At 53.5% G+C, this 13,340-nt stretch overlaps 2 protein-coding genes across 3 annotated transcripts in view; both read left to right on the top strand.

Annotated features, from left to right (window-relative positions):
• Window positions 1–2,268: 2,268 nt before the first annotated feature.
• Window positions 2,269–8,431, top strand: KCND1 (potassium voltage-gated channel subfamily D member 1). Its single transcript, XM_003418016.4, has 6 exons — window positions 2,269–3,389; window positions 5,039–5,201; window positions 5,304–5,387; window positions 5,645–5,743; window positions 6,009–6,259; window positions 7,058–8,431. Exons 1-6 carry the CDS (start codon window positions 2,269–2,271, stop codon window positions 7,284–7,286), a joined length of 1,947 nt encoding a protein of 648 aa, XP_003418064.1. The 3' UTR covers window positions 7,287–8,431.
• Window positions 8,432–11,361: 2,930 nt separating this feature from the next.
• OTUD5 (OTU deubiquitinase 5) overlaps window positions 11,362–13,340 on the top strand; it is a 33,078-nt gene continuing 31,099 nt past the window's right edge. For both annotated transcript variants that reach the window (XM_003418019.4, XM_010597693.3), the window contains exon 1: window positions 11,362–12,644. In XM_003418019.4, the coding sequence (XP_003418067.2) occupies window positions 12,051–12,644 (594 nt within the window). In that variant the 5' untranslated portion in view covers window positions 11,362–12,050. The remainder of the gene's footprint in view (window positions 12,645–13,340) is intronic.

Genomic DNA, 13,340 nt, shown 5'->3' with positions numbered 1-13,340 from the left:
GTCCCACAGCTTGTCTTGTTAGAGCTGGGGCTCTAACCCATGCCTCCCTTGGTCAGCAGCTATGGAGGCCTGGCCACCTAGAGAAATGCCCCTCACCGACCACCCCCTCCATCTTTGACTATTCCAGCCCTTCTCCTTTCTGGGGGTGAGGGGCAGGGAGGGGACACAGCGCTGCATCATTCCCCGTGGCACTCCACCCTGGGGCCATTAACAGACACCTCCCGAGATCGATCGATGGATCGGCTCTGCTAAGTGCTGCTGATTCAGGCGGGTGGAGGTGGGGGCCCCTTGGGGCAGAGGGGGTAGCACTTGGGCGGGGGGGGGGAGTCCAGGAAGGAGGTGGGACGAACTGGCAAAACTCCCTGCCACCCCCATTTTCCAGATGACGACTGAGGCCCAACCAGCTTTGTAGGAGGCGGAGTCTCCCCAGGGTCCCTCTCAGGCTGTGCTAGGGGAGGGGTCTCAGAGCCACAAGGCCCCTCCCCTGCCTCTCTCTCCACCTCCCGGCAAGCTCGGAGGGTCAGGGAGAGAGCCGGAGGAGGAGGAGAACTCTGGCAGCTCTGCAGAGGGGGCCGGGAGCTCCGGTGCTTGGTACCCCCAGCCGTAACGCTGTTGCCGCTGCTGCAGCGGGGACACAGGTGAGGACGACCCCATGAGGAGGGGGAGGGGGCCACCAATAGCACTGTCCTTGTCCTTCCCTGGTCCAGCCCCCACGCCCTAGCCCATCCTGGGACAGTCCCCAGAGGTCCCATTGGGCCTTGCCCGTCCAGAGCCTCCTTCCAGGGACCTAACTGCCTACCCCTGTCTGTGCCGCCTTCTCCTCTCCAAGGCCTGGCTGTGGTTGCTTCTTTTTCCTCCTCCTCCTGCTGCTGCTGTTATTGCCGCTGCCCAGCACACACCGCCAGCCCCTCGGGGTGTGGTTTCCCCAGACCTGCCCCCAACCGGTGGGACCCAGCCTTATCAGAGCTTCCCGGCCATCCAGCCTTCTGCCCAGCGCCCCCCTCCCTGGAGACACACCCAACTCCCTTTCAACATCTCACCCCCCCTTTCCAACCCTCTTTGGGGGGACCCCTCCTTCGTCTTAGTCTTTTTAGATACCCTTGGTGCTCTGGGGCTATGCCCAACTTCCTTCCAATTGAGTCCCAGCCTCTCTGGGTTCCCCAGTCCCCTCTTTCCTCCCCCCAGAACTCTTGAGAGTGTGGGCCCGGCTTTCTCAGCACCTCTAGAGACCCCCAAGGAAACCCCGGTGGTGTAGTGGTTAAGGCCTACAGCTGCTAACCAAAAGGTTGGCAGTTCAAATCCTCCAGGCGCTCCTTGGAAACTCTATGGTGCAGTTCTATTCTGTCCTAGAGGGTCGCTATGAGTCGGAATCGACTCAATGGCAACGGGTTTGTTTGGTTTTGTTTTGGTTTCTAGAGACCCCCAGGTACCTCTCAGACTCCTTAAAAATAACTCAGCCCCATATTTACTCCTTTAGATACCCTACTCCCATCTCCAGCCCCACTCCAGCCTCTCATCTCCTTCCCCAGAACTCCTGTGGAGTGTAGACACACCCCCCCAGGCTATTCTTGGCAGCTCGAGGCACTCCCAAGACACCTCTCAGCCTCTTTACAACCTCCTGGCTCTATAGCCACCCCTCTAGATAAACCAGCCCCGTTTCCAGATCCACCAGGGAGCTCCAACCCCCTTATCTTTTCCCCAGAAGCCTCAAGGGTTATATGGACAACCTGCCTCATCTTTCTGGAGCCCTTTAGAACCCTTCACCCCACCCAGAAATTCTCAGTCTCTCTCAAACACCTCTGGTCCCAGTTCTACCCATCCAGATGCCCCAACCTCACTAAGGGTCTCCAGCCCCTTTTTCCTCCCTCCAGAACTCTTGAGAGTGTGGACAACTCTCCAGATGTTTTCTGGCCCCTCTAGAGAGCTTCAGACATTACTCAGGCACATGCTAATAGAATCCTTTAATCCTCTCTAGACACTCCCTCAGGCCCTTCTCAGCAGAGACACCTCTTTTCTCCTCCTCTCCATGACCCCTAGCCCATTCTCAGTTCCTGAAGACATCCACCAGGTTTCCCATAAATGCTCCCCAAGTCCTTGCCCATCTCTCTATTTCCTCCTCCTCATTCCTCTTGGCCTCTCTAGACACCCCAGTTTCCTTGTACGGGTGGCCCAGGGCGTCTCCAAGCCCCCCTATTATCCTGGAGACAGCCACATTCTCCTAAACGTCACACACACCCCTAAGTCTCCGCGGGCCTGGGGAGCAGCAGGATGGCGGCAGGCGTGGCCACGTGGCTACCTTTTGCCCGCGCTGCGGCGGTGGGCTGGCTTCCCCTGGCCCAGCAGCCCCTGCCCCCAGCGCCAGGGGTGAAGGCCTCCCGAGGGGATGAGGTTCTGGTGGTGAATGTGAGCGGGCGACGCTTTGAGACCTGGAAGAACACGCTGGACCGCTACCCAGACACTTTGCTGGGCAGTTCGGAGAAGGAGTTCTTCTACGATGCTGACTCAGGCGAGTACTTCTTTGATCGAGACCCGGACATGTTCCGGCACGTGCTGAACTTCTATCGCACTGGGCGACTGCACTGTCCGCGGCAGGAGTGCATCCAGGCCTTTGATGAAGAGCTGGCTTTCTATGGCCTGGTACCTGAGCTGGTTGGCGACTGCTGCCTTGAAGAGTACCGGGACCGGAAGAAGGAGAACGCTGAGCGCCTGGCGGAGGACGAGGAGGCCGAGCAGGCTGGGGATGGCCCGGCCCTGCTGGCGGGCAGCTCCCTGCGGCAGCAGCTCTGGCGGGCCTTCGAGAACCCTCACACAAGCACTGCGGCCCTGGTGTTCTACTACGTGACCGGCTTTTTCATCGCTGTGTCGGTCATTGCCAACGTGGTGGAGACCATCCCATGCCGGGGCCCTGCACGGCGGCCCCCGAGGGAGCAGCCATGTGGCGACCGCTTCCCACTGGCCTTTTTCTGCATGGACACGGCTTGTGTGCTCATATTCACGGGCGAATACCTCCTGCGCCTCTTTGCAGCCCCCAGCCGTTGTCGCTTCCTACGTAGTGTCATGAGCCTCATCGACGTGGTGGCTATTCTACCCTACTACATCGGGCTTTTCGTGCCCAAGAACGAGGACGTCTCTGGCGCCTTCGTCACCCTGCGTGTGTTCCGGGTGTTCCGCATCTTCAAGTTCTCCCGGCACTCACAGGGCCTTCGGATTCTGGGTTACACACTCAAGAGCTGTGCCTCTGAGCTGGGCTTTCTCCTCTTTTCCCTCACCATGGCCATCATCATCTTCGCCACTGTCATGTTCTATGCTGAGAAAGGCACAAACAAGACCAACTTTACGAGCATCCCTGCAGCCTTCTGGTATACCATTGTCACCATGACCACACTTGGGTGAGTGCAGACCCTGGGTAGGGAGCTGCCCATTGGTCAGTTACACTCACCCTTTCTAGAGAATGAAGGTTAGACGAATGATTTTTCTTTTTGAACTTCAGTTTGCTCATCTGTAAAAAATGAGGGAGTTGACTTAATCTCCAAATCTCTCCTAGCTCTGATGCCTTAATTTTCCAGGTCAGAAGATTTGTGTTCAAGGATTGTCAGTTCTGTTGCTGTTTTCCTTCCCCTGGGCCTCAGTTTTGCCCTGTGTAAAATGAGAAATGATGATCCCTTCATCATCTAGAGGATTCAATGACACCACGATTGTGAAAGTTCTCTTTTTCTGTCTTGAGTACTCATGTCTCACAACCCTCTAGGTTTGTGTGCTGTGTGGGCACTACCTCTGTGATTTTGTGATTCCTTGATTGTCCCTAGAACAAGATATTTTCAGCATTTTTTTTTTACCCTCATCCCTTAGAGGAAATAGAGTTGGGGTAGAAGTATCAAATGGAATCACCAAACTCACTGAGTTCTTAAAGACATCGTCTGGGGCAGATACTGTACCTGATCCTTCTCTGAGTTTCCATCACTGGGATTAGGTATACAGTTGGTGCTCAGCATTTGTTGAAGGAATGAGCTTGCTCAGTGCCTTAACAGAGATACAGAAAAATTGATTTGGTGTTTCTAAGAAGTAGAAATGAATTCTGGTTGGAGGTTCAGGATGGACAAACCAATATGGAGCCCTGACAGTGGATTGGAACTGGGTGTTTTGACACCGTTTACCCTATTCATTCCTCACAACAACCCTGTCAGGATGGACAGCTGCCTGTGTCTCATAGTTAAGGACACAGTGTGGGATGACACATCAAAGAGCCAAGTTGGAGAGATTTTTGAGTAGAGTTCTGAATGCTTAAAATGAGTCAAAATAAAGAAATTAGGAAGGGCCATACTAGGGGGAGGGCACAGCCTGAGGAAAGGCCTAGAGGCTGGAGACTGCAGAGCCTGTGTTTCTGCAGAGGAGTTCTGGTTGTTCCTGGGGCCAGAACAAAAGTGTGCTGTGTGATCTTGGGCAAGTCAGCTATGGAACCTTCCTGAGCCTCAGTTTTCCCATCTATGAAACAAGTTGGTAAGGTTGGCTGTGCTCCATCTTCATGGGGTCATGTAGAGAAAGGGAGGGAGTTTCGAGACTTTCCCCTATTTTTTCATATGAGGACAGCTTCAAGGCTTCCCCTGGGGAAATAAGATGGGGTCATGACTAGAGAAGGTAAGACAGAGGTAGGCAAAACCAACAGAGCACTCCCCTCAGGATTCGGAGCCCCCTCAGCTGGCCTGTGGTGGTGAGGATCTCTCCCCAGGAGGCTATATTTACTGCCTGTGACTTCCTCATTCTTCCCTATGCTTGGTATTAATAGATTTCCAGCTGACTCAGATACCCGGTGCTCAGCTCAAATGGGGCAGCAGATGGTGGGGGCTGAGGGCCAGGCCCATTTCTCATTTGACTTCCACTGGTGGCCAGAGGGGTCATTTCCCACATTTTGCAGAACAGAGGGTCAGGGTTTGAATGACCAACCAGTCGCAGAGCTAAGTCAGGGTTGCTGGGGTGGTAGGGGGGACTAAGAGGGGGGTGGACACTTTTCCTAACTATGGCCTACCTCCTCCTGCCCCAGTTATGGAGACATGGTGCCCAGTACCATTGCTGGTAAAATTTTTGGATCCATCTGCTCACTCAGTGGCGTCTTGGTTATTGCCCTGCCTGTGCCAGTTATTGTGTCCAACTTTAGCCGCATCTACCACCAGAACCAACGTGCTGACAAACGCAGAGCACAGCAGGTAACCACACCTTCCATCTGAGCACTTCCTGTTCTCCCCACCTCAGGCCAGTCCACTCTGGTATTTATCCCCCTGACCCTTTATCTCCTCCTCTCTCTGTAGAAGGTGCGCTTGGCAAGGATCCGGTTGGCAAAGAGTGGCACTACCAACGCCTTCCTGCAGTACAAGCAAAATGGGGGCCTTGAGGTCGGTGAGAGAGACCCGTTGCCATCGAGTCGATTTCGACTCGTAGCAGCCCTATAGGACAGAGTAGAACTGCCCCATAGAGTTTCCAAGGAGCGCATGGTGGATTCAAACTGCTGACCTTTTGGTTAGCAGCCATAGCTCTTAACCACTATACACGAGAGTTTCCTTGAGGTGGGTTTCCCCCGATTGGGGGAAAGGTGAGCAATGACAGGTGGGAGGGAAGTGCTGACCTTATCTCTCTGCTCTGCCCACTCCAGGACAGCTGCAGTGGGGAGGAACAGATGCTGTGTGTCAGGAACCGTTCAGCTTTCCAGCAGCAACATCACCACTTGCTGCATTGTCTAGAGAAGACGACGGTAAGGCCTAATGGGAGGAGGCATGGCAAAGTGAAGGAGTTCCCTCTGCTGCCAAGCCAGCTCCCTCCCTGGGATGGGAGGCTCACTACTAATTGTGGAAATCACAGAGGGCTTCCTGGAAGAAGCCACAATAGCGCTGAGCCTTGAAGGGTGGGCAAGGGAAGGCAAGAGACTTCCAGAGAGGAGGGATCAGCCTGAGAAAAAGCATGGGGGTGAGATCAGCTCTCGTGGTGTGCCCTATGATTTGTCTCCCTTCTGCCCACAGTGCCATGAGTTCACAGATGAGCTGACCTTCAGCGAGGCCCTGGGAGCTGTCTCACTGGGTGTCTGCACAAGCCGCAGCACCTCCATGTCCTCCCAGCCTGTGGGAACCAGCAGTCTACTATCTTCTTGCTGCCCCCGCAGGGCCAAGCGCCGTGCCATCCGCCTTGCCAATTCCACTGCCTCAGTCAGCCGTGGCAGCATGCAGGAGCTGGACACGCTGGCTGGGCTGCAGAGGAGCCCTGCGCCTCAGAGGTAAGCACTCTTCCCACCTACTGGCCACACCTGAGAGCTTGGACCAGTGGGTCTGAGAAGTTAAGCTCGAACTAAAACTCCTCCATGCTGGGAGCTTGGGCTTCTCTTGTCTTAAACTCCTTGTTCTTCATTTATTCTTCCAACAAACATTAATTGAGCACCTATTGTATGCCAGGCACACTTTTAGGCACTTGGGATGTAACAGTGAACAGAACAAACAGAAAACTCTGTCTTTCTGGAACTTATATTTTAATGGGAGGAGATAAGTAAAAAACAAATACACAGATTATGTAGTATGTTAAACATTTGTTAAGTACCAAGGAGAAAAACAAATTAGGGATGAGGGATAGAGAGTATAGAGCAGGGGGTGATGCACTTTGAATAGTGTGATCAGGGAAGGCTTTACTAAGGTGACATTTGAGCTGAGACCTCAAGGAGGAGAGGGAGTGAGCCATGAGTATATCCAGAGGAAGAGCTTTACAGGCAGAAGAAACAGCCTGTGTAAAGGCTCAAAGGCAGGAGTGTGTCTGCACTTCAGTCACTTTCAACCTCTTTTCTCTCAGTATTTCCTACCTCATAGGGTTGTTGTGAGATAATGATACAAAGTGCTCAAAACAGTGCCTGGGACATAATGACTCCAAAGCACACACTCTCTGTGCCATAATCAAGGATGCAGGGGATGATGCACTTAGCATGGTGCCAGGGACCCAGTGGGCATTCAACAGATCCCATGATTGCTATGCCAAGTATTAAGATGACTTTTTAAGAGCCTTCCCTCTTTCACACCCTTGTCCACAGCCGCTCGAGCCTCAATGCCAAGCCTTATGACGGCCTTGATCTGAACTGCGACAGCCAGGACTTCGTGGCCGCCATTATTAGTATCCCTACCCCTCCTGCCAACACCCCAGATGAGAGTCAACCTTCCTCCCCTGATGGCAGCAGCAGCAGGGCCAGCAACACCCTCAGGAACTCCAACATGGGTACCCCTTGCCTCCTCCCTGAGACTGTCAGGATCTCTTCCCTGTGAGGGGTGGGTCTACCCTTCCAGAGGGCCCTCTTAATTCTTGGGGACTCCTTTCCAAAGCCATATCTTAGGGAAGCAGAGAGGGGAAGGCCTGGGGACCCCTTCTGCCCCCTACCAAGAACTATGCAATGGAGTTTCAGGGAATAGCCCACTTGGTGGGGAAGTAGCCAGAGAGTGGGAAACTTCTCCCACCCCACATGATTTTCCTGGTGAGAGCTGAAGTGCTGGGCTTCCACAGACCCCCGACCTCATTGGCCCCTCTCCCCTAGCTGGCCTCTTGCATGTTCCTTCTCTTGAGGCCTCAGAGGTAGGTAAAGCTCCCATCTGATTCTTGGGCTCTGGCCTGAGAAGTAAAGCTAAGATTTCTTCTCTCTGGCCGGGCTGTGGAGGTTTGGGACTTCAGAGAAAAGAACCCTCACCTCTGATCTCAGGTCCAACAACTCCAAGACTCCAAAGCTTAGAATGCAACAACCACAGGCTTCCATGGGCTGTGGCCTCAGCAGTGATCTGCCACTCCCAGGCCTTGGCTGAGGGGTCAAGCTGCCCCTCCCAACATAGACAAATAGCACAAACACACCAGCCCCTTCCCTAGCTGCTGAAAATGGGTCCCCGCAACCCCATCCTCTGCCAGGCCTCCAGCAAATTCTAGCAATAGCAACTGCCGCCATGACATTATGCAAAGCCTGTGCTCAGTCTGCTGCAGTATCTACATCTACCCTAATCAGAGGGACCACCTCTAACCAATCATCCTTCACTCCTCTCCTCTGGTTTGCTTCCTTCCTGGGTTGGGCTGGAGTCTGGACTGGCTGAGATAAGAGCCTGGCAGCCAGCAAGAGCTGGGCTGTGCTTGGAAATCATGGGCTGATTCCATATTTTTGGGCAGGAGTCCAGAACCGTCAGGGGCTGAGGCCTGGGTTTTTCCTGAACTCTGGGAGTTGTAGGAGGCAGGAGGAACTTCTTGATCTCCTCTTCCTTCCCCACAACTCCTTTTTACATGTTCCTTTCTCTTGGGTCACCTTCTGGAACTGTGCCTGCTGTCAGGCTGAAATCTGGCATCATCTCAGGTTCCCTGTCCCCAGCACTGACGTCATGGAGCTGGTGGCTGACAAAGATGTAGTTTCCATCAGTCAATAAAACCTAAGAGGAGAGATGAGGATTAAGCACCTCCTGGCTCTGGGGGCTGGGGGTCAAAAACACTCTGATTTCAATTCCTTTCCACTAGTAGGAGGGCTGGTGTGAGTAAAGGTACAGGGGGTGGATGGCTGGTTATGTGTTCTGGAAGATTGGGATCTAGGAGACATGAAAAAGGGTGGTTCCAAAATTGAAACTACAGACAGTGAGGCAGGCCAGGAGGTCTAGAGACATGCCTCTTTGGCCACCATCTGATCCAGTTCCCTCATTCACAGATGGGGAAACCGAGACCCAGAGCAGCACACAGTTGGTTAGAAGAGAATTAAACTCAGGTTTCCTGACAGCAAACAGCTCTGAATTAACCCTCATGAAAAGCATCTCTCAGTTTGGAGAAATCCCCTTCCTTTGGAAGTCCCCTTCATTCTCTCTCCCGAGCTACTGGCTACACTAGGTTTGTGTGTGGCTGAACTCTATGGAGAAATAAGAAGACAGACTTTGGATTAGGTTGACCTGGGCTCCAATCCTTGTGTGAGAAAATCACTTACCTTCTCATGCCTCAGTTTGCTAATCTGTGAAATAATCATTCATTTACCAAATATTTAAGTATGTATCATGTACTAGTCCTAGAGATACAGAGTTCAGCATGGAAGGCAGACAATTAAGCAATTATAGTGTTGTAGAACTAAGATCAATGGATTGCAGAAGCATGTAGATAGCAAGAGAACCTAACCTGCCTGACACATAAAGAATGCATTGAAGTTAGCCAGACAAAAGACAAAGGGGTGAAAATGTTTTAGGCAGAGGGAACAGCATGTGCAATGATCTGGAGGTTAGAGAGCAAGCTGAAGGTGTCTGGGGGAACTGAAAATACTTCAGTGTGGCTGGGGAGGAGAGTGTGAGGCTGTGATGAGGACAAGGATATAGAGATAGGCTAGATCATGAAAGAGCTTTGAAACTATGATACGGATTTTGGATTTCATCCTAAGGATAACGGGGACCTCTGAAGGCTTATAAACAGGAAAGTGTCATGATGAGGTAGGTGTGTTTCAGAAGGATCATTCTGGCTGTGGTGAGTGGATTGTAGAGAAATAGTCCTGGAGGCAGGAAGAGCAGTGAGGAGGCTTTTTAGGTAGTCCAGTTGGTAGGTGATGGTGGCTTGGACCAGGGTAATGGCAGCAGAGTTGGAAAGTCAAGAGATTTGGGAGATAGAATTGGCTGGACTTGGAACTGGTGGGCATGTGGGAGTTGAAGAAGAGGGAGTAATCAAGGTTTATTCCCAGGTTACTGGTTCAGGCAATGGCTGGATGGGCCATTCGCTGTCAAAGGAAACATCAAAGCTGTTAGTGCACAGTGCCAGGCACGTAATAAGCTAGCCATGATCATTACCCTGAGTTCAGTTTTGGATGTGCAGTGCTGAACAAATATCTAGTAGGTACTGGGATATATGGATCTGGAGTGAGATGGTCCTGAGAAGATTCAATGTGATAATGGCCATAGGCACTTGGCACAGTTTCCTTAACACAACAGGCCCAATAAATGCGAATCCCTTCCTTCCATTAAGTCTCATGCACAGAAAACACTACGAAAGCCCATTTATTACTGATACTCTTCAGGGAAGAACTTAAGGTAGCCAGTTAGGTGGTAATCAGAGAGCTTTCTGATGGTCTCTCAGTCAGCCTGTTGTATGGCTTGGATCCTAAGACTGACAGCAAATGCTCACCTCTTATACCACCTTTTTGGTTCATGAGCTCATTCGAACCCCGTTAACTACTCTGTGAGGTAGTCTATACAACAGCAATGACAAAAAAACAAACTCATTGTGGTCAGGTCGATTCCGACTCATGATGACTCTATAGGACAGAGTAGAACTGCCCCATAGGATTTCCAAGTAGCGACTGGTGCATCGGAACTGGGGACCTTTTGGTTAGCAGCCTAACGCTTAACCACTGCGCCGCCAGGGCCCCTGAAGTAACTAGGCAAGCATTACTATTCCCATTTTACACATAGGTAAACAAGAGACAAAATGACTTGCTCAAGGTCACACGGCTAGTAATGGTCTGTCTGGTCCTGGAACGGAGGTCTTCCTGACTCCAAAGCCTAGAGGGTCCTTCCACTGTACCACCAGACTAACTTGATGAGCACTTACTGTGTGCCACGGATGGCACCATATCCTTTACAAGCACGGACCTCTGATACTCATTTTGAAAAATTGGAATTATTGTTGCCATTTTACAGAGAAGTAAAAATTTAGAATGGGGGGATTGTTAAATGACTTGGAAAGGATCACTCAGAAGGAAGGGCAGAGATTGGATTAGCTCGCAGCTCTCCAATCACTCAGTAGCAGGGATTTTACCAACCCCATTGGGAGACCCTGGCTGGTAATAGAGCTGTTTGGTAAATACTCGCTTGTTGTACGCCATCGAGTTGATTCTGACTCACAGTGACCCTAGAGGACAAAGTAAAACTGCCCCATAGGGTTTCCAAGGCTGTAAATCTCTAGGGAAGCAGACTGCCACATCTTTCTCCCACAGAGCGGCTGGTGTGTTCCAACCGCTGACCTTTCCGTTAGCGCTAGACCCAGTAAAAACCACTTCAGAGAAAAAAAAAAAAAGGCTGTGCCTTGCCTGTGCACTAACCATTGCCGCATTGAGGTCAACGCTAGGGCGAGAGGGTGGTTGTGCCAGAGGGCGTGTTTGCTTCCCAAACTCCTAGTCCCCACGGTGCGTGTCTGTCCCACGATTGGCCCGTCCAACGTAAGTGAGGGTGTCTCTTCACCAATCAGCGCAGAAATCGACTTGTTGCCAGGGTGAAGCGGCATCCGCCTCTCTGCTCCACGGGGATTTGCAGGTGGGTGGGACCGGAACTGACGCTACAAGGGAACGCTATGGCCTGGGAGTTTCAATATTTTTCAGTCAGTCCAGCTGAGTGCGGCCAAGTTGGAAGTTTGAAGGGGAGGGGCTTTCGTTATCGCGCATGGAGCAAACCTCGCAGTTCTTTCGCAGTACCCATGCCCGCGAGTCAGAGCCTCGGGGAAAGAAGTGAAGACCAGAACCGGCCAACAGAAAGGCAGGGAAGGAGAGTACCGACTTTAACTGAAGTCAAAGGCGGAGGACACAAGAGGGCGAACGCTCGCCCCTGATTGGTCCAAGGCCATCCTTGAGGCCCCACGCAGCTGCCTTGATTGGTTGGTACTCTCAATTGTGGCGGCGGCGGTGATTTTGCCCACGTACTTCCCAAAGAGGGGCGGGTCTGTGCCCTGGAGTGCGTGCGCAGCGCCACCCGGGCCCCACCCGGTAGTTCAAGAACCTGGGAGGGGGCGGGGCGAAGAGGCACTTGTTTTGGTTCTGTTTCCTTTGAAGCAGAAGGCAGGAACGAGCATATCAAAAAACTTGCTGAACTTGGAGAGAACGCTGCGAGAAACTCGCAACAGTACCTTCACCTTGGACTTCATATCCGGGTTCTCCTCCCGGCGTAACCCGCGCACCCACCGAGGGTTCTCGAACCGGTGCTTTAATCCCTTTATCCGGATTCCGCCCTTCCCGACGTCCTTCGCGCACAACAGTAGCCCCCCCCATCCGGGTTATCTCCCAGCGTGCCCCGCGCCGGGTTTGCTGGGGGGTACTCGGCGGTGCCGCCATGACTATTCTCCCCAAAAAGAAGCCCCCGCCTCCCGACGCCGACCCCGCAAACGAATCGCCGCCGCCCGGGCCCCTGCCCCCGGCGCCGCGCCGCGGCGGGGGTGTGGGCGTGGGCGGCGGCGGCACGGGCGTGGGCGGCGGCGACCGTGATCGTGACTCGGGCGTCGTGGGGGCTCGTCCCCGGGCCTCGCCACCGCCTCAGGGTCCGCTACCGGGGCCTCCAGGCGCGCTTCATCGTTGGGCGCTGGCCGTCCCGCCCGGCGCTGTGGCGGGTCCCCGGCCGCAACAGGCCTCTCCACCTCCGTGCGGAGGCCCAGGAGGTCCGGGCGGTGGTCCTGGCGACGCACTGGGACCGGCAGGGGCGGGCGTGGGTGGGGCGGGCGTGGTGGTGGGCGTGGGCGGTGCTGTGGGCGTGGGCGGTTGCTGCTCCGGGCCGGGGCACAGCAAGCGGCGGCGTCAAGCCCCTGGGGTTGGCGCGGTTGGCGGAGGTAGTCCTGAGCGTGAGGAGGTCGGCGCTGGCTACAACAGCGAGGATGAATATGAAGCGGCGGCAGCACGCATCGAGGCCATGGACCCTGCCACTGTTGAGCAGGTAAAGGTTGGGAGGCAAGAGGTGTATGGGATGGTGGATGGGATCCCTAGACTGGGTAGGGAACCCAGGAATGCTGGTTTGAGAAAATGCCGAGGGACTTAGGTCTTCTCTCGGGGCCTGACACTCCTTTCTTTGGTAGTAGGGACATGAGACACTCTTCCCGCTGGACTCAGAGGCCCCAGATAAGGTGTGAGACTTAAACATGGGCTCTGAGGTGTCTTACAGAGCCCATAGTAGTAATTATATTGTCAGGGACCTTATCATGTAGGGTCAGTAGGTAGGAATTCCTCCCCCCGCCCGGAGAGACAGGTAGGATGAGTGCCTCCGGAGAGGGGAGTCTATGTTCAGGGGCTTGAGATCCCCTTTCTTCTCGGATAGGAGCTTGAAACTCCCTCTCCCAGCCCACTGTCACTGAGTAAATTCTGACTCACAGTGACCCTGCAGGGCAGAGTAGAACTGCTGCGCGTAGGGTTTCCAAGGCTGTAAATCCGCACAGGAGCAGCTTGCCACATCTTTTTTCCTTTGGACTGGCTGGTGGGTTTGAACCACTGACCTTTTGGTTAACAGCCGAGCGCTTAACTGCTGCACCACCACTGCTCCTACTCCCCTCTCCAGGGAACCCAAATAGGGCGGAGACCTCAGAGATAGCTCCCGAGTGTCTCCACGGGATCTATAATCTTTCAGGGACTTGAGAGA

Source organism: Loxodonta africana, chromosome X (genome assembly GCF_030014295.1).
Source record: "Loxodonta africana isolate mLoxAfr1 chromosome X, mLoxAfr1.hap2, whole genome shotgun sequence".
In the NCBI taxonomy this organism is placed as follows: domain Eukaryota; kingdom Metazoa; phylum Chordata; class Mammalia; order Proboscidea; family Elephantidae; genus Loxodonta; species Loxodonta africana.
The sequence above is the reverse complement of the archived record's forward strand: the minus strand, read 5'-3'. Positions and strand labels throughout refer to the sequence as shown.